At 31.8% G+C, this 26628-nt stretch overlaps 2 protein-coding genes across 2 annotated transcripts; one reads left to right on the top strand and one right to left on the bottom strand.

The window, feature by feature from the left end:
* Positions 1-1036: 1036 nt before the first annotated feature.
* LOC129220067 (ribosome quality control complex subunit NEMF-like) lies at positions 1037-4470 on the bottom strand. The gene has a single exon (XM_054854406.1). The coding sequence runs from the start codon at positions 4415-4417 to the stop codon at positions 1250-1252; it is 3168 nt and encodes a 1055-aa protein (XP_054710381.1). The 5' UTR covers positions 4418-4470; the 3' UTR covers positions 1037-1249.
* A 265-nt stretch (positions 4471-4735) lies between these two features.
* Positions 4736-24765, top strand: LOC129220351 (uncharacterized). Its single transcript, XM_054854756.1, has 10 exons — positions 4736-4990; positions 5070-5115; positions 8089-8164; positions 9613-9751; positions 12263-12307; positions 12385-12451; positions 13675-13806; positions 15683-15715; positions 18031-18332; positions 19488-24765. The coding sequence occupies exons 1-10, from the start codon at positions 4886-4888 to the stop codon at positions 19800-19802; spliced, it is 1260 nt and encodes a 419-aa protein (XP_054710731.1). The 5' UTR covers positions 4736-4885; the 3' UTR covers positions 19803-24765.
* The last annotated feature ends 1863 nt before the right edge of the window (positions 24766-26628 follow it).

Raw genomic sequence — 26628 nt, 5'->3', positions numbered from 1 at the left:
AATTTGTCCATGCTATTGGGAATAATTCTTCGGTCTTGATCCAGTAAGGGCGAAAATTCGGAGCATTAAAGTAACTTCATTTTAATTTAGACCCCGTTCAATGTAATTATGTCAAAAAACTGACAGTTGATATAATAATTTATGATGATTTTTTAAGAGCAAGGTTAGTCTTCATCACTGTCTTCATTCACAACGACATTGACTTTTTCTTCAATGAACAGACGACTCAATATTTCCGCAGGCTTTCCTATTTTTGCCAAATATCGGACATGAGACAGAAATTATAGGATTGCAGCAATGTGTGACCAATATACGACAGTGCGCCTACCATTAGCAGTCACAACAATGTGGAGTAATCCCAGTGAGATCATTCTTATCTGACTGATGATCAAGAAAGTAATGATATGTTTTTGACTTAATATGTCACAACCTCACTTCAAGTTTTATAATATTAGTGTGAGTTTGACATAATGGAGTTTAATCATTCCATTTTCATTCATCATTTCAGCTAAATATGGTACAGCTTGAGACATTTGATTTTGATTGTAAAGTAAATTTGCAAATAAAGATTTTTTAATCAATTAGCATTAGTATTTTGTATTCATTTAATTTTTTTTTGGTAGTGTCCCAAGGTACCCCACCTAGTGGGGCAGGTTGGGACGTTATATATGAGTTTTTAATTTTTATTATGAAAATTTAATTTGATAAAATAATGGAGTAAAATAAAATTTAATTGAAGCACATATTTCTAAATTACATGTTCAGCTAAGTTTGTTGAAAATTGTTTTGAAAATTAAATTTCTAAAAATTATTATTTAAAAAGTGTTACAAGGTGCCACCTTCCCCTACTGTTGTCTATACATGTAGGCGTGATAGTCGATATTCCCCCTTAATGGGAATTACATTTTAAATTTATTAACTTACTGAAAATAGTGGACAAAATACTATTTTGTTCATTCAGGATAGTTTTTCCCATGGTAGAAAAAGTAGGACACCCTGCTTCAAAATTAATTTAGTGATAACAGTTACCTATACAGAAAATTTTTTTAATTCTTTTTTTCTAAAACAACAGCTATTTTAAAAGTAAATTAAAATTTTAAATAGATTTGCTTCTGTAACAATCAACATTTTTCAACAAGCATAATCAAAATTGAATTCGAAATCCTTCCTTATTTTTCAGCAGTGATGACACAACCTGAATTTATCACAAGGCAGTTCATTCAAACTTTTAATCTGAGATACATCCTCATCACTTGCCTCTTTTTATATTTCCAGCAGATATTTTAATTTTCCCCGGCAAGTTTCTAGAAATGTCTTGATCTTTAACACATTTTAACAGATCCTTTTCCCGAGAAGTTGCCGTTTTATCACACAAAAACACATTTAAGGCTGTTTTTGCAGCTTTACCTCTTCTGTGACTGCCAGGTATAATTTTCACTTTATATTTATAGTTTAACATGCAGGTATATGGCGCACAAACAGGAACTGAAAACAATAATATGTCATCGGCATGTGGACACCCAGTTAAAGAGTTCAATAACTTCAATTCATCTGAAACTTGTGTATCGTCCTCCGCTTCTTCATCTGAAGCATCATTCATTTTATCACCAGATTTCTGTACAGGAACACTGTTCTTTTCCAGCAATGCATCAGGAGGTGATACTTGACTCTCTGAAGGAGCTTTCTCTTCAGCTAAGATTGGAATTTCTTCTTTTAATGCTTCATTGAAATTAACTTTGTTAACGTTTTTGTTCACTTTTGACTGAGAATTAACTGATTTTTTGTCTTCGGATTTTTTATTTTTACTTTTCTTGTCTTCTTTTGTAGTACCAGCCGAGGCCAATATGGACATTCTAAGTTGTCTTTCTTCTTCATCTTGATCTTTGTATTTCTCTTTAATTTTTTTCAGTTTTCCTTTCTGTCCTCTTTTCTGCTGAGAACATTTTTCTTTAGCTACACTGTTTTCTAAATTAAACTGTACATTTTGAGTTTTACGAGCCTTCTTTTTGTGCTCTTGCACCATTACTCCAGTGGAGCTCAGTTTAGGTACCGGCTTTTTCATAAGATCTTGATCCTCATGTAAAACATTAAATTTAACTTCTGTATCTGGAAAAGCAATAATTTCAGGATTTGAATTCTTATTCATCATAGTATTTTCATTATTCATTACATTATTTTCTTCATCTACCTCATCTATGATGTCTTCTTCAGTTTTATCTTCATCAGGCAGACTTTCACACCTTTGAACATCATTTTTATGCACAGAATCTCCATCGTCAGTATCCAAGCAATTTTTACTTGTTTTGACTTCCAAATTCTCAACTTTTGCTGTCACAACATCTACATGCTCAGCACGCGAGTTGGCTACTTCTTCAACTGATTTATCATCATCATCGGAACGGGAGGCATCGCTATTAGTATCTTCATTGTTCATTTCTTCAATATCATCACTCACATTGTCAACATCAACGTTTTCATCTTTTTCCTTTCCATCATCAGCAGTTTTAAAATCATCGCTTTTTTCACATCGTTCATTGGCATGTTTCAGAATGCTCTCCTCATCAAGCTTGAACATGAAACCAAACCCCATGATGAGGTTAGCTGGGGCCAAGTAATTCTTCTTCCCACGAATCATGAAACTACCCGTCGTGAGATATTCTCCACTCGGAGCTGTTTTGGAGACCTGGTGAGAATGTACCCACCATGCACTGGTGACTATCTTGGCATCCCAGCCACTGCTGTAACAAGCGGCCATTGTACCGGCTTCGTTCAGAGTTTTAGGAGGAACCTCCCCTCCCAATGGATTCTTTATAATGACACTACTAGCGCCATGTAAATCGGCATGGACATACAAGTCAGAAGTTTTCATGTATCTTTTCACCAGCAACTCGTTCTGCTGAACATCCCTCCCAGCAATGACTAAATAATTCTCAGAACTAATGAACCACAAAAACTTTTCAAACCACATCACTTTTCGAGCTTTGGTTATGCTCGTAGTTACTGCAACTTCTTTTAGAGTTTGTTTTGTCTTTTTTTCTGCACTTTTAAATGCCTTTTCAGATGATTCCAATGTTTTTTGTTCTTTCTTTGCATGAGCTCTTTTCATGTCGTAATATTTACGAGCGTTGGCATAGGCTGAGCAGCCCAAATCAATATCTACCAATTGTGGTTTTAATTCATCTTCTTCACTGTCCGAGAGAGGTGATGACAGCAGCAGAGTAAAGTGATTGATGTTCAGTTTTAATTTCTTGATTGTTTTAGCAATTGGATCACCTTCAGCTTGGGCCTCTTTGATGAGCTCTTCAATGTCACTCCAACTCATTTGATTGGCAATTGCACTTCTGATGATAGTGATGGCTTTTTCCACCAAAGCCGAGTTCATTTCGATTAATAGTGCTTTTTTCATGTCTTCAGTTTGGCTCTGCTTAAGTTTGGACACACGCTGATCATGATCTTTTTTCACATTTTCTAATTTTTTCAATGCTTCTTTTTCTTTCTGAAGCGCTTTGATGTCAATTTTTTGTCCTTCCAAACTGGAAAAGAAATTATCAACTGCTTTATCAAAAGTATCATAGGTAGTAAATGTCATCTCAGATAACTGATGAAATAAATATGGATGGAATTCAATATTGGTGATAACATCTTGAGAATCCTTATTTTTTTCAACTTTTTGAATAATATAACCTTGTGATTTCATAGAAATATGCTTCAATAATACATCAGCTTCTTCCAGGCATAAAAATAATCTGTTCATATCATTAGGTATTTTAAACTGCTTATTAATAGCACAATTTTTGGGAAATCCATTTTTAATCAAAACATGATCCAAAAGAGCCGGACCAAAAGCAACTTGTGGCAAAAGAAGCTTTTTCAAGGAGTCTCCGTCCTTAGCTTGTTTTAAACTAAAAAACAATGCATCACGGTTAAATGTTTCTGAAGAACACAAAACCTTATCCACTGGATATTTTTCACGTACAACAAATTTTACGTCTTCGCTCTCTGTCGTCCTTGGTCTCAAAATATTCAAGATCGTGTACTCAAAATCTGTAAGTACTATGTTTCCTCTGTCATACAATTCTAATATAATATGATAAGCTGCCTCGTTGATGCCAAATTGCAAGTCAACAATACGGTCCATTCCTAACTGATTCAGCTTTTCTAATCTTTTGTTTTTTAAATGCTTCCTCATTTTCATCGAGAAGCCTGATGGAGAAGGATTTTTCGGCCATTCATATTCTGTGGTGTGTATTCTTACTCCAGACTCGAGGAGAAGAATCGTTTTCTCTTCATATCTCTGCAGACGAATAAGATATGTTTTATTATCAATATCATAAACTTGATTCACACGCATCCCAATGCATTTCTGCAGTTCGTTAATCATAGCTATAATATCCAAGGTACTAAATCTGTTTTTCATGTTGACAGTTAATCAAGATATTATATAATTAACAAGTTTTTAAATTACACAAATTAAATGTAAATACCTCGCAATCGTAGATGAATTGCATTCAATTCACTTCACTTTCGTGATTTTGTCGGCTGGTCTGATGGTTGCAGTTAAAACTATAAACTTGTTTCTATATGTAGTCTATAAATATGTTTCTACTGTTAAAATTGCAGTACTTTTAATTATAATGTTATTCTAAGGGATTTCAGACGTCTTAATCGTTTCTGAGGAGCAAAACACCAAAGTCTTAAATCTATTTTGCTGTTGGCAATCATATGGCTAACAGGTCACGTGTCTATGTTTATGTTGTCTGCTTGAACTCGGAATGTTTGTGAAGAACTAAATAAATGCTATTTTTAAAGTTGATTTTTCACATTTACTGTTAAAACGACGAAAATTCATTGAAAAAATATATAATGTTGTCAAACAGCTGTATTAATGGCTTTCGAATTCCATATGTTCAAATTTTTGTGTTTCCAAAGTTTTGTTATTTCGTTGCTCATGTCTTCAATGAAAGCTGAATGCCCTGCTGAATGCAACGAGGTAAACATATTTTGTAACGCACTGACGTATTTAAAACTTATTTTGTATGTGCGAAAGTAATATGCTATTATTTTCTTAGGGCAACACGAATGACAGCGCATGTGATGATTCTTGGAATCCAGACGGTAATTATATTTTGAAATGATAAGGGGAGGTGGGGCACGTTGGTCCGCCATTTTACTTATCATTTTTTATCTCATCAAGAAATTTAATGAGCAGTTCGATTTTCTACAATAAGTTTCACTAAACACTTCTGAACACCACAGATTTTTTTGGGGAAATGTTGAACTGATAAACCTTTTTTATATTAATTTTTTAACGGAGCCTTGTAACCGCCTGTTGGGTTACGTTGGACCGCATAACTCAAACAGCATTTGTTATAATTTTAGTGATATATACTATCAAACGTTGTCACTACCTTTATTCTCTTTTCTGTATAAAGTGAAAAATATAAAGTTTAAAGATCAAAATGACATATTAAATTGATTTTTATCTGACAAATCATCTTTAATTGAAAACAATTATAAGCATTCACCATTAGTATACATTTTTTTTTAAATCAAAAGAAAAATAAATTATTGAATATTCATGAGACAATATTGAACTTAACTAAAGATATCTTAAATGATATCTGGGAACATAAAAGCGCTACTTCCAGAGCTTTGGAAGTAGCTCTTTTATTGGACTGGGTTACTGAAGGATGAGTCATATGTTACTTTTATGCAAAGTTACATCAATATTCTCTGGAGGGAAAAAGATCTTTTTTTCTTCATTGCATTGCATGAAGCAACTCTAAAAAGAAAAGAATCCTGCTATACTAATACCTTATATTTCAAAGAAAAAGTACAATAAAATTTACAGCTTTAAGTTAGCATATCTTTGTGTTTTAAAATCAAATATAAAAAATAAAAATTGATAATCTTAAGTAAAAGTATACATTTTTGTTCTTTTAATCACTTATTTGTTTTATTTTGTTTCTATGTAGAATGCTTTGTTTAGCAAAAAAAAAAAAAATTGTTTAATACAGGAACTTCATTATAGCATGTACACATGTATTGCATATATACTTTTAGAAAACAATTATCTGGAAAAATTTAGAAGTATATTTGAAAATATAAATTGTAAAAAAAAGCAGAAATGAAATGAATTTTTTGGTAAAATTAATTTAGTATATTTTTTGTTAAATAATTATCTTTGCTTTTTTTCTCTAAGTTTTTGATCATTTCGAAACATGTGTAACATGAAATGAAATGAATGTATAATATACAAGCACTAAGAATATTGTTATAATTATTGAGATTTAAGAGAAAAAAAAGTTTTTATATTATGTGGTGCAGTTTGGTCCAGTCCAACTTGCCCCACAATGAGTGGACCAACCTACACCACCTTCTTGGTCTGAAAAAGTGATTTCATAATTTTTTTATTTTTTACAAAAAAATGAAAAAAAAATGCCTATTATTGTGAACTAAAAGACCTTACTTTAAGAAATGAGTTCAATTTCTTTTCCGCTTACTTTTTATGCAATATGCATTGCATTTATATCCTTTGCCCTGTAAAATGTTGAATTGAACAGCCTAAATGTGTCAAAATTATTAAAATTATCAAAAGAGTGATATGATGCAGTATTAAAATTCTAATATTGTCCTTCCCTAGTCTAGATTAAAGGTTTTAAGTCTTTTTCTTTCTGCTTCGTGAGCTTTAGCTGCTGTGTAGGTTTATCCGACTTTTCACTGACATTTGAAATCCCCCCCCCCCTCTAAATATATCAAAAGGTGAGGTTGAAACTGAAAAACAAGTGAGAAGTAAAAGTCAGGTCGGTGAAAGTACCACTCATATAGATTTGTAACAATCAAAAACAGGTTTTTTTAATTGTTTTAACAATGTCTCATAAATAACTCTTACAATGTCTAAATCAATAATCAAGTATTTAAAGAACTTTCCTACTCTCACCAGCCCTCTCTCTCTCTCCACTGAAACTCTTTCACACTTTCACTTCCTTCCACCTCCTTCTCTTCCAGCTCAAGTATAATTTGTTATTCTCATACTTCTCCTATCTGTAAATTTTCTGTTGGTGGTTTTCAGAATCGGAAATCTTGCCCTTTTCCTTCATTTCTTATCTGAAATTATTATTATATATACATAACTAAACTATTTCTATGGCTTAAAAATTATTCATTTATGTCACCTGCTTCAAAATAATTGATAATTCGTATGGATGTACCAATGACTTTAAAAACGGAAAAATGAGAAAAAATCACAATATATTTACAATTGCCTTTTATTTTAATCTTACGTGCATATACAATCTTCGTGGCTTTTTCTTAAGGTCCTTTAAATCATCCTCTTCAGCCCTTGGATACATTTTAATCTTTATAGATGTACATAAGAACTGGACCATTTGATTGTTTTTGGAGAAATTGAATAATTTATTATTTTTTAAACATGGCACATAAATGAATAACTATAAAGCCATAGAAAGTTTTATTAAAACTGAATAATAGTTTCTCATAACAATGAAGAAAGAAGAAGGCAAGAATTTTCAATTTTGAAAGTCACCCCCCAATTTAGAAAATTTTAATGATGGGGGAAATTTGAGAAATAAAATTATACATGCAGTGCAAGAAATAGAGGTAATGGAAAGAAGGGTGGTAGTAATGGAGGTTGAGTGGAGAGAGGCCAGTGGGAAAGGAGAACCTGTAAGAAAAAATAGTAATTTAAGCCAAACTTTGAAATAAAGTTTTGAGCTTAATCTTTAACAAAGATACTAATTCTAGGTACTCATTTTATTGGAATTTTAGGCTCTACAAGTTAATGTGTATGGACATTGTAAGAGTTATTTTTGAGATATTGGTGTTATAATTTAAAAACATATTTTTGTTTTGATTTTCTCACAAATCTGTATGCCGACTAAGTATGCTCATTCCACACCTACTGAATTGGTTGAAATATTTTCCAACTTTTCTTCAATCACTCTGCAATTAAATTCCACTACTACAGGGATAACACATCAGATAATACTGATACATTTTTCTTAATGCTTTCTAAAATTATTTTAAGGATTTTATATTCATATAATATCTGTCTAAAATCTGTTTTAGATTTGCCTATGGAAAAGAAGAAGTATTGTGAGAAGCATTTGAATATTACTATTTTGGTGCATTTTTATTCATCCAAGTAAGTTATAATTAAAAACTCTTAGCTTCTACTACTTGCATTCTTAGTCAAAAAAATAAGAGCAGTGTTTGGATTTTGTTCAAAAAGGGGGCAGAAAGATTTCCCAGTCAAAAAGATTTCCCAGAAAGGGCACTTTTTGCCATGTCAAACGTGCTTTTGTAACATTGGGATTGGGAGTGTTTGTAACATTTCATTTTTCAATTGTTTTGCAGGGTGCAAAACAGTATTGGTGTTTTGGACATTTCAGTTGGTTTATACCATCAAAAAGTGTCTTAATTAAGTAAATCTAATTATTTGTATTTACAGCTATATTAGTAACTCAAAAATAAAAATATTAATTAGTTGTTCTTTATAATTATTTGTTAATATTTTTCTCAGATATATTTATATTAAAAAATCCTGCTCTGCAAACTTCCATATTAAAACTAAGTTCTAAACTTTTACAAATTTCCTTTTCTTGACTTTTAACTGTACATATATGAAAGATTCACTCATACCTAATTACTGTGCAGCTTTCGGCACACTTTATTATTGTTCAAGGGCACTTTTTCTTTAATTGTCAGAAATTTTCTCTTTTTCTTTCCATCTTCACAAACTTAAGATGAAACAGTATACTTAGGGGCCATTATATTTCATCAATTAGTTTTAGTCATGTGAAAAGTTACTAAAAACATTTATTTATGAATTTCACCCTGTCGGCTATTTTTGATGAGCAATTTATGTGTTTCCATTTACCTCATAAATACTGTACACTGGAGTACACAAAAATAACCAGGTTTTTCATTCTTCCTATTTCTTTGGAAGGTTGAATTTTGATGCAAATTACACTTTTATGTGTGTTTTACATAAATTCAATGCCAAATGTAACTTTTTGTATGATTTTTCTTTTTAAACAATTTCGGGTGACATTTAGAGGATTTAGCAAGTCTCATGCGACCTACGAACCATATGTAGTGCAATTAATTACCAACATCAACCTCATACAGAAATAAATTTGGATGTGTCCATTTAACCATGGTCTCTTGGCTAAAAAAAAAAATGCACACTGGGATAAAAGGTAACATTTCATTCACTGGCAAACAGTCTTAAAGTCAAATTTTTCATACCCAGTTACTTTTAGAGACACAAAGTTTTATCTCTCAATTCATCCAGAAGAAGGAGAAGGATCTAAAGTTGGAACATTAAAATTATGTTTTCCTACTATTTCCCAACAGTCTCTAGTCTAATATCTATTCTGAAAGTAGTAGTGGAGCCACAGTAGCTTCTAATCAAAGCCTTTAGAGATTACGTAAGTAAAGTCCGTTTGATTTTTAACTGAAAAAGTAAGTATGGCTGAAGAAAGTACAGATACTTCCTCTCTATAAATTTTAGAAAAATTATTTGTTTTTACTTTTTGAAGTTTAAGATTTACTGTATTTTATTAATATTAATTATGCTTTTTATTTTAGTTGCACAAATGAAAAATGCCTTGCTGTGAACTTCAATGTATTTGATGGATTTGAAGACTGCTATTCCCATTATTATGTTATGCTCATCCCGTTAAAAGATTGTGTAGCTCTTTGTCATCTAGTTCCAACTAAAAATAAGGTCATTACTTTCTGTTCTTTTCAATAGTTAGTTAGTGCATGTTTATATACATATCCCAAGGCTGTACCCAGACTTTTGTTTCGGGGTGGCTTTTACCGTACACATTTCTCGAGAAATCTGTATGATTAATAAAATTTGATTTCATTTTTATATTCCATTAGTTTTTGTTATAACAGGTTATTTAAGTGAGGAGGACTACTTTACAAGCAGCCTATGTAAAGGATGTCGTATCTATTAAATGAAGAAAAGAAATCTGACAATGTGAAAAAAAAACAAAAAAAAACTGTGGCTGCATAACTTTACCCCAGTTAAATACTAGATGTCTTTTTAATAACTCAGAAGAATAGATACTTTTAAATAAAAGAGTTTGATGTTTTGGTTAGTGTCGTGTATTCTCAAAATCTGAAGAAAACGCTACATTGTTTTGTAAGAAATGATGTATGCAATCAGTAATGAAAATAAATACTGCGGAGTTTTGTACAAGTCTTCCATGATGATAATTATTTTATTTTTAAATGAAAATGAAAAATAAATAAAAAATAAATTAGTAATAAAAATGTTTCAAACAAAAGGTATGTAAATGAAATTTTTTTTTTTTTTGGATTAAATCAGAAATATTTTGAAGGGGATTTGAACCCTAAACTCCTACCCATTAAATACTGCCCTGACATATCTACAGGGGTGATCTTTTAATTCAGAAGTGAGGAATGCTTCATTTAAAAATTTGCATTTTAGCCCCTGAGTAAATGCTTGATTTTTTTTGAGTTCAGGGTTTTTTTTTAAATTTATAAATGCTCCTTAGTTAGGAACATGTTCAATTCATTCAAAAAAGTCAAAACTGGTTCAGGTTCCTGTGTGACCGTGGTCAAGCTTTACTCATATTTAACGTATCAAAACATTTAATTAATTCTTTAAGGAGGAAACCAGTTTAAGAGCCTAAAATTTTGGTGTTTTTCGTTTATTTTTTTAAAAAGGAAAGAAATAATCAGAATTTCTTTAAATTTGGAGTATATTCTATTCATCTTTTGAAGTACACCTTGTAATTTTTTGAAGTCATTTCCACCAGAATTAGTGGAGCTAGAAGCTGCTGTTCATGAGACAGTCTCCATCTGTCCAATTGTTGCTGATGGGCATTACCGAAGCCACAATTTTTGTCTGTAATCATTGCAATTTTTCCTTCTCATAAATATATTTCCTAAGAATATAAACCTAATTGTAATCAAAAAAGTTGAAAATTGTACAACTTTGAGGTGTTTGATTACAATGTTATGTTTTTCTATCATTTTCTTCACATTTCTTGTATTAAAAAAAATATTTTTATTAATAATATCATCAAAGAGTTAGGTTCACATAGAGTATAATTGAATAAAGAATATTCACACAAGTTTTCAGAACAATTGGTCAATAACTGTTATAACTAAAATGCTCACCAGTTAAAAAAAGTCATTTCGAGAAAACATGTTTGAAAAAAAAAATGCTGTGAACGTTTTTGAATCTCTAGTCACTTTAAGTGCTCATAGCATCCAAACTAATTTTTTGATACAAAAAAAAGTGGATTTTTTGACCCGTCTAAACTGGTTTCCTCCTTTAGAGGACTAATTTCAAATGTTTAAGTAATAGGTGCTAGAGTGAGCATCAAAGAACAAAAAAGGTGAAGCATGTCCAAAAGCTCATTTTACCTTAACCACCTTCAATCATCCTCTCCTCATCAACACATGGCTCTAGTGTGGTATTATGAGGTACAGTGAAACCTGTGTAATTTGGCTATGTGCAGTTTAGACACTTTTGACACACAGCGGTTTAGACACGTACTTTTGACACACAGCGGTTTAGACACGTACTTTTGACACACAGCAGTTTAGACACGTACTTTTGACAACTTAGACAGGTGGTCAAAGCACTTATAGAGCAGCAGTCAGCTGCTCTATAAGGTGGATTGTAAAAGTCAAAAACTGAACTGACAAAATTTTTTGAGATTAGAAGTTACACAAATAAATTATTTAAAAATATTTTTACTTTGGCAGCAATATCCTTAAGCACTACTTTAATCTCGTTGTCTAGTATTTTGAAAGTAATAGCGAGATTGATTTAAGTTTTTAATTGATAGTGTCGAATATGAGGGTTTTTTTTTCTTGACCTCAATAAGAATTTTTCAAAAGTATCTGGACCCAGCTAAAATTACTTGCCGACCCCTGTTATAGAGGTTTATATATATATATATATATATATATATATACGATGTAGGCCTAATTCTGTACCTGACAAAAGCTGTCAACTTTGCAGATTTTACTCCATTTTGATCTTTTGTTGAATGTTTCTTTAGTAATGCTGTAGAGTGGGAGGGGAACTTTTCTTTAAACTCTAAGTGTAAACTATTCTTTTATTTATCATTAGAGTATTATAGTTCAGTGAAGTAAGCTTTGAAAGGGATCACTACCTTTCCAGATTCTGATTCCCCCCCCCCCTTTTTTTTTTAAATTTGTGTTTCTAATTTTCAAATTTTTTCTCTAGTCTGCATATTTTATGGATTTGGAAGTAGGACAATATAAATTACAGGTAAGTGTTATAATGTGTATATTCTTACTACTTCAGTGCCATTATGTAGCTATTTAATTGCTGTTTCTATTATGCAGGTTGAACCAAAGGCTCACTCTCTCCTACGCAAACAATTTTGTTTGGGATATCTCATCAATGTCACTAGTAAGTACCTAAATAGTAATGTAAAATACCTGGGTATTTATTTTTAGGGGTAAATACCCAGGGTATATACCTGGGTATTTATTTCAAAAATTTATATTCAGCTAAAATACTTTTCTGTATGTATTCCACGATGTATAACAACCATATACAAAACAATAAATTTTTGCCCAAAAATTATATTTTGATCACATTTTTAAAGAATTATTGTGTGAAACAACTTAGCAATCTAATATGATATTCACATTTAATGTGTTGGATGTGCATAATCAATATTGATAGCCAAATTTCAGATATAAAAAGCCATTCTACAAAAAGTAAAAAGCTTAACTGGTTACAAAAAAAAAAAAGCAAACATCATTTTTTTAAGGGCCTAGTCTTTTATAACCCAGTAATATGTTCCTACATGACATCAAAATGTGACTAAGTGTCAATAAAAATAGTTTGAATAAATTTTCATCATGAAGTACCGGGGAGTAAATGCAAATGAACAAGGCAACAGAAAACAATATTTTGATTTTTTTTTGCTTATTAATGTGAAAACTTTTTATATTTGCCACGTTATCACTTAAACAGCAATAAAATAAATAACTAAAATCTTAGTCCTAATAACCTCTCAGTTTATTCTTCCAAACATCCCTCATGCTTCCTTTTTTTTTTTTTTTCTTTTTGGATATGACTAACCTAGATTGTGATTTTTAAATCCTGAAGTTCATCATTGAATTGCTTATACTTCTCCAATTATGACATTGAAAAGAAAGATTCTTTGGTTCACAATATGTTTCTTTCATAATTTCATCAAGTATTTCACTAAAAAATATTATAAACTGTAATACATATGTATGTATCAATTTTAGCAGTTATATCATATTTAGATTTTTTAAAAAAATCCCATTCACTTTTTGCATTTTTTGTAAAATACCCAGTTTTTGGGTATTTACCCAGGCCTTGGGTAAATACCCAAAAAATATTTACCTACCCACTGGGTATTTACCTGATCCACATCACTATACCTAAACATTTTTTTTTTCTTGTGTCCCACTAACAAATATTATACGAATTTTTTTCTAAAGGTCTAGAAGTCTAATTTTCAAACTTATCCTTGGAAGGGGGGGGGGGGATATCAATTACTTCAACTAGTTGCTTGATTTTTCAATTATTTTGTTAAGAAAAAACAAAGCAATGTATGAAAATATCCAATTTTCAATATGTTTTTTATATTATAGATGATATAGAAGACACAGCAGAGACTGTTTTTGTAAAAAAATTATCATTTGTTTCTACTGAAATCATTGTGTTATCAGTTGTTGGTATACTTTTGATTGCTACTGGAATTTTCATAGTCTACAAGAGATCAGGTTAGTTACTACTTTTATTTAAAAAAATTACTAAACTGAATATAGATTAGGATTGTGCGCTATGTGTATAATTTTTAGTCTATGTATAATTTTATGAAACTACAAAATTTTCAAAGAAAGTGTTGTACATACAATATTTTAACCTTTTATCCCAGTTAGGAGTGTTAGAGACACAAATAAAGACCACATGCTAATAAAGCATTAAGTTTGAACGATTTTTTTTAAATATTACAAATAAAATCATTTTTCAACTTGAAAAAAATGTTGATGAAAAAATAAATAAATCATCTTTTAATTTAATTAATCAGCTTTTATTAAATAGCGTCATTTAGAAAATATTTAAATTTGAAAGAAAAAAGAGGTATTAATGCATTGGGTCTAATATTTAAATTCATAGAAATATTAGTCAATGTACTTTATAAATGTATATTATTCTTGACAATGTCTTGAATTTAAATAGCAGGGAAAGTTTTGAGCATGTTTAAAGCAGTTGTTTTTTGCAGTTGCTGCCCCATAAAGTACCATTTCATAAAAATCAGCTCACCTAGATTATAAACAGCTTTGATCAAAATTTGTTGCAGTTATAAAAAAAAAACAAAAAAACTTCATTGCAATAAATAATATGTAACTGAAGATAAAGAGTAAAAGAGACATAAAACTTTTTAATTACTTCCCTAATTCTCTTCTTTTTTTCTCCTCCTTAATCTGTTGGTAATCTAACCAACAGGCTGTGATTGCTTTAGTTTTTGACATTTTACATGTTCTTTATTACTCAAAGAAACAGAGTAGTTGTAAGGGAAAATCATTCTAAATGGAGTGATTTTTGAGTGGGGTTCCTCAGGGATCAGTTTTAGGGTGTCTTTTGTTTATTATTTTTATGAATGACATTCATGAAAATATTTTTGGAAACATGAATTGTTTTGCTGATGACGAGAAGATATGAGGATTGTAAAAAATGAGGAACAAGTAAATCAGCCTCAAGAGGATTTAGATCATATTACTAAGTAGGCAGATAAATGGGGTATGGTTGTAAATGTTTGGAAATGCCAAGTGCTGCATTTAGATTATGGAAATAAGCATTGAAGTTATTATTTACAGGATTTAGTCTTGAATCAGACAAAGTGTTCTTGATCTGGGTGCTTCAATAAATCAGGACTTTAAGTTTACTCAACAGTGCAGCATTGCAAGTAACAAAGGCAACAGAATGCTTGAGTTTATCAATCACTCAATCTGTGTGAAACAAATCTAATAAAGTTCTTCTGTCTTTATATAAAAGTTTGATACGACCTCATTTGAAGTATGCTGTTTAGTTTAGGCCTTCTTATCTCAGGAAAGATATATTTCTTTATTGGGAAGGGTTCAAAGAAGAGCTATTAGACTAGTAAGAGGACTTTCAGATTTAGATTATGCTACTAGACTTAATAGGCTTAATATTCATAGCTTGGAGCAGAGAAGAGTTTGAGGAAACATGATTCTATTGTTTAAACTTATCAAAAGAAAGATGCTAATGGGTTAAATTTTTGCAGGGAAAGCAGGACAAACAGTTGTTTTAAGCTATTCAAGTCTCAGGCTAACCTTGAAATTAAGAAAAATTATTACTTTAGTAGGGTTTTATGTGTGGAAGGGGGGGGGAGGGGGCAGGCACTTGGAACAGCTTACCAGAAGAGGTTCTATTGAGTAAGGGGGTAGACAGCTTTAAGACACCATATATCTTCATTGGAGACTCATAAACTGACTAGAACACGCCTAGCTGGGACCAGAGCCTGTTGCTGGTCATCACATTTGTATTTGTAATTGTATAATGTTTTATTGTACACTAAATAAGTGAATCATTCAAGACTATAATGCACTATATTTTGTTTTCCTATCGTTTTAGGTGTTGTTAGAAGAAGTAACTCAGTGGTTCCAGGTAAGTTTTCCATAAAAAAAACAATTTTGCGAGATTGTTTACCAGACTCATAATTAAGCTTTGCTTTAAAGTTTTTCTTAGTGGATTTCATTTGCAGCAAATAATAGCCTTTATGAATCCCATTTAAATAATATTTACTAAGCATTGTTACAAGACACAAATATTATAACTGGGCTGTTGGTATATTCTAAAAATCAAATTATTATTTTTTTATTATAATATAATTCATGCTTTTTGTTTACTTTTGTAGTTTTTAGGCAGCTTTTGTTTGCATGAGGATTCTGCTTATGAATCATTTTTCCATTATTTAGTATCACAACAAAACTATAAACTCCCTCTCCTATTGATATGTTCATATAAACGTAAGTAATGCAATCAGACTTTAAAATAATAGACTAATTAAAGGTATACCAAAAAGTAGTCATGAAATTGTTCCCACAGCTAGGGTGACCTTATGGTGTGCTATCGTATACAAAGCAAGATCACCCCTAATATTTTTTCATAGTGTCATGCAGTGTTGCCAGATTGGGGGAAATTTCCCCATTTTGGGGAAATCTGGTGCTCTCTGGGGAAATTATCAGGAAATGGGTTTTGAGGGGAATTTTTTGGGGAAAAATTTATTCCTTGAGGAAAATCTGGGGAAAAAACACTTTTTTTCGTATTTAAATTCGCGTCTTGACATCTGGTAGTTACATTGTTTGTATCAAACAGCGTTGGTTTAGCTTTGCTCAACTTTATGGAATTTGCATTTCGCATTATGCGGAATATTATGCTACGGAATTCGCATCAATAGTTCTGCGTGAGTAACTAGTTGATACGTGAAACAGGCAAAAATAAGTGTGATAAAGAATGTTCTTAGATAAATATATACAAAAATCATAGTTTAAATGTACATACAGAAGCAGAGTAAGAAAATGCGAGTAGAAAAAAAAAATATTTGGTTATTTCTTATGTCTTGGTCAAGCGCTTATATTTATGACTAGTGGCACCAACACGGCTTTGCTCGTAGTAGAAAATTAAAATGTATTTTGGTTCCCCTATATATTTATATATAATGCATAATGAATTTCTCTCCAATTATTTTGCCCACGTCACGGTTCCACATTTGGTAATTTAGTCGTCCATCTTTTGATAATTTTGCTCGGGAAAATGTTCTTAAAATTAGAATAGAAAAAGAACAAAATCGAATTTTCAAAAATCGCTTAAAGGTGCACACCCCTGTGCTACAAACTAATTCTTTGCCAAATTTCATGAAAATCGGTTGAACGGTCTAGGTGATATGCGCGTCACAGAGATCCTGACAGAGAGAGAGAGATCCGGACAGAGAGACTTTCTGCTTCATTATTAGTAAAAATAAAAAAAGATAAAGATAAAGAAGACAAAAAAAAAAAAGCGAAAATGGGAAGAAAAAAAAAGTTGGGGAATTTTATAAGAAAATTTGGAAATATGGGGAAAAAATGTTTTTTCACCATACAAAAATATCAGAGGAAGTCAACTCATTTTATGAAAATATTAGTGGAAAAATAATTTTTGAATTTGGAGAATTTTGATAGAAAACATCAATTTTGGGAGAAAAGTTGGAAGGGAATTGGGGAAATCTGGGTTTGACCATCTGGCAACACTGGTGCCATGACAGCTTAATGGTACATTTGTTACATGCTTTAGGCACATGTGTTGGAACTCGTGGTGGGGCTTTCAGGAGCCATTTTTTAGCAAGACTGTGCTCATTCACACACAGAAAGGGTGTCTCGGAACTTAAGGTGCTCCATTACCACCATTTCTGGCCAGCTCGATCCCCTAATTTGTCCCAGATTGAGCATATCTGGGATCAATTAAGACACCCTACAAATTTGATCAAAGTAGCTGTGCCTTTACACAGGGGTCCCCACCTGGGGGGGGGGGAGGTCATAGCGCAGACTGCGGCATTGAAAATTTTAGGCTTTGATGTTTTGAGGGGTATTTTTCACTTTTTGGAGATTTTTGCTATGTTTAGGGGGGGGATGCGCCCTTGCTCTTAGGGGGGTGGTAACTCCTGCTTTGCAGTAAATGTGGAAAGAGATTACATAGGACATTGTACGATTTTTTTTTTTTTTTTTTGACAAAAGGTGGGTTATGGTTCCCTCCAATTTCTACTGATGCTGTTTGCAATAAATTTTTGTGAATGTTAAAAGTAATGATAGTTTAAACAACTGGTGCAAAAAGGGCTAATTGAAGAGAAGGTAAAAGTTAAAACTTTAATACATTTTTGTTTGCTATTTACAATTTTATTTATTTATTTATTTTATTTTATTTATGGGTTTTTTTTTTTTTTCCAGTTTTAACAAAAGTTAATTCATTGAGCTCTTTCACAAAAACCATAAAAGTTTACATTCTGCATTCTCATGATGATGAAACAACACAGAAAGTGAAGGTTTTGAAAGATTTTTTGTCACTGTTCTTTGAAAGCATTCTTATTGAAGATGAGCTGCCAAAGATTCTTGTCAGCAGACGAAAGTGGTTGACGGATTTGCTGGAATATCAACGACTTGATGGAAAAGAAGAATATACTTCTGATAAGCGTATAGTTATTGTAGAGTCTGGAAAATTTATTAAAAACAGAGATTTCAGAGCTGAAGAGGTGAGTAAAAAGGCCACATTAATTTCATGAATGAAAAAGGTTTTTAAAAGTTGAACATATCAATAATGTTATAGTTATAATATTTTTTAAATCCCTAGAAAATATCTTGTTTCTTTATCTCTGTTAGTATTAAATATTAATTTATTACCTTTCTCTTTTCTTCTTCCAACTTTTGTGAAATTTTTATTGTGTTCAAAAGTTGTTTTTTTATATTTGGCTCTTTTTTTTTCCTTTAAGTTACACAATTATTTTGACTACACTTTATTTTTTCATTTAAAAAGCAAAAAAAAAAAAAAAAACACACATTTTTGTTTATTGTTTTTCTGCTTAGCTTTTTGACTGTGCATGCCATATAAAATGTTGAATGTCCTATGTTGGAAAACGTTTAAAACAACATTAAGAAGTTAAAAAGATAGGCAACTTGCACACAAGTTAGCAAAAAAAATGTACTTATTAATTTCCCAATACTCAAAATTTTAAAAAACAACGAATCACTCTGATTTTAACATTTTAAAAACTTTTTTTGCTTCCATTTGAAAATAAATTACAATTTATCTCAGAAATTTTTCAAGAATCAGCTATTCAGAAGCAAAATCTTCATAAAATTCAGTTAATTCAACTTTTCTCTTAAGAAGTCAAAAGGGTGGATTGTACACAAATATATACTGTACTAACTAGTGTTTTTTTTTAATATAACTTCAGTTCATCTTTTAGGCAGAATAGATTGAATATTATAGAATCTAATAATGAGGTATTTTTCAAGTAAGTGGAATTAATGAATAAAATTTCATTTATTTTTATTTTGCTATTTGAAAAATAACTGTATTGATTAACTTAAATAGCTATCATTTTTCCTATATAATATTTTTAATTCATTTTATTTTTTAAATAACACTGACTGTGCTTAATCCTGAAGTATTTATTTAACTATTGGTGTTAGCTGAGGTTTTAACACTATTACTGCACTATAATAAATGCCTTTTTCTGTAATAGAGATTAATAGGATGTAAACATATATTTGCTTTGTACAAATTTAAAGTAATTCTTATTTTTAGTATTAAAAAAATATTAAACTTTGAAAAAAGTCTATAATAGGTGACAATTTAACAAAATAATTACTGCCCTTAGTTATTCATTTGTACTTATATATTGCAGGATGTCATTGAAGATAGCATATTCTATGAAACTATCATCTCATTAGATTCAGATCGCCTTAGAACGCTTTTAGATTACCACAATATTTTTGTTGTTCGGTTCGATGACTCTGGACCAGAGAGAAACAGGCTCGAACACATTGTACCTGGGGAGAGGTACAAAATTCCTGAGCATGTGATAGACCTGTGCCTTAACATGAGCCTTTGCAAAGATCCCAAATCTCAACAACTTCTCAGAAGTAGATTCCTGGCCCTATTTAATAATCACCAAGTTAAAGATCTAAGTAGTTCTATTCATCAAGTTGTGCATATATGATTCAAACAAAGCAGTCATTTTTTCTCTTTCTATTGGCTTTTATTCTCAGTCAATATGAATCTCATTTATATTGTGATTTAAAATATTTACTTATGAGCACTGCCATGCTAAGCTCAAATGAGGTAGTGTGAAGCAAAGGGATGCAAGTGGACATTTTTAAGTTTTGAGTTAAATGCATTTAAAGATAAGATTGTATGTGGGTTTTCATTGAAACTTTTTTTTCCAAATCTTGCTGCATAACAGCACCTATCAGGGCTACTACTACCACTTCTTGCCCCAAGTCAGAGAGGCGAGGTTCACCTACCATGTGTACTGGTTACGTCCAAAATTTTAATTTGCCACTTACATTTCCTTGCTTCTCACTTCCTGAAATGTTGTCTCTGCACTTTTTATAAAAACAGAGTTATTGTCTCGAGATAGTTCTTTATAATATATTTTACCTACATACAATGTTTTAAAGTCATTTGTGAATGAAATAATTAATTTTTTTTTTTTTTTTGAAAAAGTAAAATTTGCATCAAATATATGTAGGCATCAAACATTAAAATGCTGTTTCTCATTTTGAGCTCAGCTGCAAATAAGACTTTGCTTAGCACAGCAGTATAAATAGTGTAGTAAAAGTTATTTTGTCTTCAAACACATCTTGTATTGCTCAGCATTTAAGTATTTTTCCCATCGTGTTCAGGGATTAAAAAGTTATTAAGGCAGATAACAGGCAAGTTTTAAGGAACCTGTAATAAGCTGACTTTTTGGACAATGTGAAAAAGCTCATATATGTAAATGTTTGAAAAAAGCACATTACTTTGTGGTGCCATTTAATTTAACTTAAACATGTGTTTGCTGTTATAAAAACATTGCTTTATTTAGGAAAATAACATGAGACATATGGACACTACAAGTGGTCTCTTAGCATCCCTAGCAGCAAAATTTTGGCGGCATGTGAAGACCATCATTAGAAATTATTAGAGATATGGGGAAAAGTCAGAATTAAAGTTGCTTGCTCATTTTAGTAGAAAATTGCAATTTATGTGCATGAATAACCCAAGAGAAAAGTAGATAACAGTTTCTAGAAGTCGATGATAGTTCCCTTCTGCTGTTGTTTCGGTTTTTCTCTCAAAACTTTCTCTCTTAAGACCTTGAGACCCCCACAAAACCTGAGGGCTCTCGTGTGCCCTCTTAAAAATCTGGTGTAGGCAGTCAGGTGTGATCTACGTCTGAGTTTGAAGGATTCACCCAGACATTTTGCAAAGTGCCATTTTCTATTAAACTCAATTTTTGCCTTGGTGGAAATCTCACAAAAGGTATTTCACCAGGAGGACTCACACCCTCCTCAGCAGCAGACCTAGCCAGGGAGTCTGCTCGTTCATTGCCTTCAACACCGACATGTGAAGTAATCCACTGGAAATGAATGCTGTGTCTGGGCGAAAGTTTTTGAAGAAGATTCAAGACGTCCAAACTAGTCTGATCACCAACCAAATCCCAATTATAGAGATGCTGAATCAAGGCACGACTATCAGTCAAAACCCAGATATCCTGGTACCTATCCTCCATCTGAGCAGCACAATGCAAGCCTTTCCTGATAACAACAAGCTCCGATCTTAACACTGAGCAAAAATCTGGGTTTTAATTTTGAGTTCCGAAGCTCCAGTAGGAATAGAAATGTACATTCCACTCCTGAAATTGCCCCATCACCCCTGCTACCATCTGTATAAATCTTCAAAGAAGAATGGAATTTCATGGATGGTCTCCAGAGCCAATTGTTTAACAAGTGCCGGAATCTGTTTTTCGTCACACTGGTCATGAGTTTATCATGGAAAGGAATTCCATCGAGTTCTAAACTAGCTCCTGGGGAACTCAAGAAGTGGGGTTCCGCAGCGGAAGAAGGTAGGTTCAGTGTTTTTGCAAAGAAAAACGGGCTGTGTTTCTTCAAGCGCTGATTATCAATCCATGCATGAAGGTAAGTGGAAGTCCTATGTTGAGCATTGTAACTATATAACTTGTTGAAGTATTTTGTGAGGCAGTAAATTCTTCTCCATGAAAGAGACTGCAAGTTACTCTCGAAGAGCACAAATTTTTCAAACTGAAAGATGTTAATGGGTTAAATTTTTGCATGGAAAGCAGGAAGAGGGGTCATTGCTGTTCAAATCTTAAGCTAACCTGGAAATTAGGAAAAAATTTTATTTTTCAGTAGGGGCACAGCTCACCGGAAGAAGGGGTAATGGGTAAGGGGGTGGATAGCTTTAAAAGGGTCATTGATCTTCATTGGGTACTAATAAACTGACTAGGACCAGCATAGCTGGACCCAGAGCCTGTTGCTGGTTGTGACATTTGTATTTGTAACTATATTTATAGTCAATGTGAACAATCTTTGGAGTGTACTACTTAATCAACAATATTGAGGAATTTTCTTATTAACTTTTTTCTCCTATCTCTAATCGCTTCTTTGAGATAAAATTATCAAGCTGCATATTTTGCTGCTAGAAATACCGTGAGGAATCTCAATGTGTTAAGTTGCATACTTAGTGTGAGTAATGGAAAAAATATATATATTTTTAAAATGTGTCAGCAATTTTACCTATTCTTACTGTGGCAATTTCTGCCTTTTTTTATATTTTTAAAATATCTTTTGAATTTCTGTCTTTATTTGTGTGATTGCTCAAGAAGTCATGTGAGTCTCATTTATATCATTCCTTTTTTATATTATTATTTTTTATTTTTAGAATAGATTTCCATTGTGACAAATCATCCAGAAGCATTGTTCATTGGGAGTATATTACTGATTGGGTACATTTACATATTTAAGTCAGGACTGTAATCTTCAAAGTTACACAACTCTACCATTACTGTGGAATCAAAGTTGGATTCCCACTGATTTATGGGGTAAAGGAGTCGGAGGCTGTAAAATTTCCAGAGTCAGTCAGTCATTTTCCCTCCAGGAGTGAAAGTTTTCAGTCTTTTGATGGCTTTGAGGTCTGTTTAAAAAAAAAAATGAAACAGAGACGGAACAAAATAAAAATTAAGAAGTAAAATATCTAAATAATCTAAATGAGTTAAATGTGGAGAAAATTTAGACAACTGAGTTTTTTCATGTAATTTGTATGATTTAAATAAAGACCTAATGATACAAAATAAGTTATTCTTGATCTAAGTGAGAAAATTAGTTATATCTTCATTTCTTAAGCAATCATAATAGTTCTTCAGTATAATTATTTATACCTTCTATTTTAGAACACTTTTTGTGGAAAATTCGTTTTTATGAAGCTCTGTATTCAATCCTTTTATTTACTTAATAGTTAAATTTGGGGCACACCCTCTTTTTTATTTTGAAAATTTCTGTCTTAGGAATTTCCCCAACTTTTACCAGTTTCCCTCCGTTTTGCCAGCCCTTTTTAAAAGATGAATTCTCTTTCAAAATGAAATGATGGTCTGGCTCTAAGCGCACAAGTCACTGATCTCAATTTATGTTGACCCCCCCCCCCCCTTTAATGTAAACATCAAGGAGGTACAATTCATATGATCTTTTCTTGTTATTCAAAAGTTGCACTTAAGTACCAGAATGTTTGAATAACATTTTTATATTGCTGTTCATACTTTGCATTGTTTTGTATTGTTTGTTTTCTTGAATATTATTTTTAATTTTCAGTATCATATTTTCATCTTCCTTTTCAAAACTTATATTTTTAGCATCTGGTTTGCCATAGTAAATTATTCATGAATTATGGAATTTAACTGTACCATGTAGGTAATAAAAAATTTGACTATTGTGCATATGTAATGTGAGTGCCAAAAGAAAAAAGGAAGCAATCGGATAGTGCAATATGTACAGCTAGATAGCAATATATTTTCATAATTTTGTGTCAAATTGTGTTACTAGTATTATTTCTGACTGATTGAAGACAAACATTGTAGAGTATACTTAGTTGTCATACTGATGAGATCTCAGATTTTGTTCATACAACATTCCCTGAATATTTCTCTAGCAAAAAGTGCTATTGAGATGTCCATAAATGATATCACCTTTTTTTTTCTCGAAAATTTGACTCACCTCTCCACCTTGTGTCACACTTTGCCTTATTCCCCCCCCCCTTTATCACCTATTACGCTATTTTTCAAATCATATTGTTATTAAAAAATGTGTGATGTCACACTTCTTGTCTCTCCATCTTGTCACAAACTCATAATTTTACAACCACCCCCCCCTCCCCCTGGGCATCCTGTGGGACATCATTTGTGGACTGTATCTAAGATGTTTGAAAAACAAGAAAACTGATACTTAATTAAAAACTAAGAAATAAGGTCCGGTAGGAAAAAATGTGGTTGATTTTTTTTTAACTCTATTGAAAAAAAAAAATTGAAGGAGCCTGTGGCACACTCTGGCAAGAGGGTCATTAGCTATAATTCTAAGACCATGGCATTAGCTGTAATTCTAACATAACTACAGTAAGTTCTAGAGAACTCAAAGTCCCAAGGGACCGGCTAAAATGTTCGAGCTATTGGTAGTTCGAGTTATGGGAAGTTTCCACAACAGTCTCAAGAGTTTGGGACTGGATAAAAACTTCGAGATAAAGGAATGTTCGAGTTATCAAGGTCCGACTGTATATATTTTTAAAATATTTTTAGAAAAAGAAATGTTAGAAAAAGATGCTTAAATCATCAAAGTATTTTAATACTCTTGTAACTTATTAATCTCATTAGTGTTTTATGAATTACGGAGTCTTTTTAGATGCTGCAAAGCCTTAATAGTAATTTTTTTCAAATTAAAACTATACATGGCTGAGATGCAATAAAAATTTTGATCTGTATAGAATTCAGACTCTTCTTGTAAAAGAAATGATATTTTCTTGCAGTTGTTGAGTTGTGAAGGTTTTGCTACTATTCTATGTTTATGTGTAATTTTTAAATTTTATATGAAGAGGTTTTTTTTTAAATAATGTTAAGAAATACTGTACTAACAAATCATATCATGAAAAAATATGTGTACTTTTGATGATTTTTTATAGAAATAAATATTTTATAATTTGTTATAGAAACCATAGCCTCTCCATTTCGCTCTCATTATTATTTAACACAAAATCTACAATTCAAGAAATTCACCACATAAAAATATAAAGTTAATAAAGCAGTAGTGGGCCTACAACCTCTCTTTGAGGGAAATAATTTCTCTCAGATGGTTGCTAAAGTCGTAAAGCCGTCACCCCCCCCGCCTTTCATGGTGCCGTTAAACTTTGTAGTAGTGAATAACCCAGTTTCCTTAACATATTACTAATTCATACAAATAAGCATAGCTCTGTGTAAGGCTGCGGCCATAGACTTGAAGCTATGGGAATTATTCCGTAACATTGGGACTTCGTGAGATTAAACCATCTCCATTATTTTTCACACTCATATTAGACGTAAAACATAATTATATGTGCTTAAAGCATTATGACTATTCAAAAATGCAGAAATAGCTATATGCGCATTTTTGCATCATTATAATTGTTTTTCACTTTTCATATAAGCATTTTTAATTGTATGATAATATAAGATGTCTTTTCTAAGACTTCTTATGTGTTAGTAAGCTGTTTGAGTAAAATTGAATCAAGTCTAAAATATATCCATCGCATAAGGCTTTTTTTTTTTTAAGAATTCAATTTTTTTTGTTGATGTCCAGTAAAATGTAGTTACAACGAACTTCAAAGGGGTGAAATTTTGCTTGTTGCTACGTAAATTTCATTATGATGGAATTCAAGCAGTATGATGGCAATTAAATTGGATGTAAAAATTTATTTTGTTGGAATAGATGTTTCGTTGTATTGACATTTGTTCTAACGGGATTTCACCGTATAAGCAATCTGCTTATACACAAGCGAAGACTAGCCTGCCTTGCAACCGATTATTTAGCGGCTTCTCCTATAAAAAAATTTTAAATTAATGCACCTTACAAAAAAATGTATCATCTTTATTATTATTGTTTGCTGATTTTCGTTTATAATTCAGCACGAGGAAAAACTTTCCACAATGCGTATCTCAACTGTATTTTTATGAAGTGAATAAAATCACCCACACACATCCATGCTTTTGCACACTAAAAACTCTTAATGTAACCCTTTTATTTATGAACAATTGAGCAGCAACGCCTCTGCAGTTAAAGTAGAAGTTTTTAACGAAAATGAAAATGAATGGTAAAACTTTCATCAAACATTTTTTTAACTGATAATTTTTTTCCCCTTCATTCCTGCTCAAAAATTTGTAAGTACAGAAGGAAATATGGTTGGAAGCATATTTCAGTCAATTGCTAGAAACAGGAATCATCTTGACGACTCCAGTCACCTTTCAAAATGAGATCTTTATCCGAGTCATTGTCACTGCTCCGACATAGAAGATTTGAGGAAGGACATAACACTATCGATAATCTGATTCTGATAACCCCAGGGATCTTTAGGTCCTACCTCAGCTTCTGAACATGGTATTTTGACATGATGTCGGGGTAATTTTCACTGAAATTCTTTTTATTGTTTATCTTCATAAATGATATCGCCCCTCCATTTTATCTATACACAGTTTAAAAGCACATAGAAATTGCTCGACGTTTATTTAACAGGGCACAGCGTCCTGTTGCCCGTTCTAATTCCAAAGAGCTCTTCTGCTTTTTTTTAAAGCACCCTTATTACAATTCGTGTTAGTAACCACATTAAAGTCTGAGAAGAAAAATTTGGTGCAGGAAAATTTAGCTGAATCCAGTTAAGTCCTGTTACCAATGTTCGAAATTAAGTTTGCCTTCATGACGCAATTTGTAAAAGAAAGTGGGTGCTTTCGTGGATTGTCAGAAGCGAAAATAAAGGAA

Source organism: Uloborus diversus, chromosome 4 (assembly GCF_026930045.1).
Source record: "Uloborus diversus isolate 005 chromosome 4, Udiv.v.3.1, whole genome shotgun sequence".
Classification (NCBI taxonomy): Eukaryota; Metazoa; Arthropoda; class Arachnida; order Araneae; family Uloboridae; genus Uloborus; species Uloborus diversus.
This window is presented reverse-complemented; position numbering and strand designations above follow the sequence as displayed.

What these genes read in the sequence shown, in the direction of transcription:
- LOC129220067 (XM_054854406.1), bottom strand. Translation starts at nt 4,417, where the DNA reads ATGAAAAACAGATTTAGTACCTTGGATATTATAGCTATGATTAACGAA.
- LOC129220351 (XM_054854756.1), top strand. Translation starts at nt 4,886, where the DNA reads ATGGCTTTCGAATTCCATATGTTCAAATTTTTGTGTTTCCAAAGTTTT. An exon ending in GTGCATTTTTATTCATCCAA is followed by an intron (nt 8,165 to 9,612) that starts GTAAGTTATAAT and finishes TTTTTATTTTAG; the next exon opens with TTGCACAAATGAAAAATGCC. An exon ending in ATATCTCATCAATGTCACTA is followed by an intron (nt 12,452 to 13,674) that starts GTAAGTACCTAA and finishes TTTATATTATAG; the next exon opens with ATGATATAGAAGACACAGCA.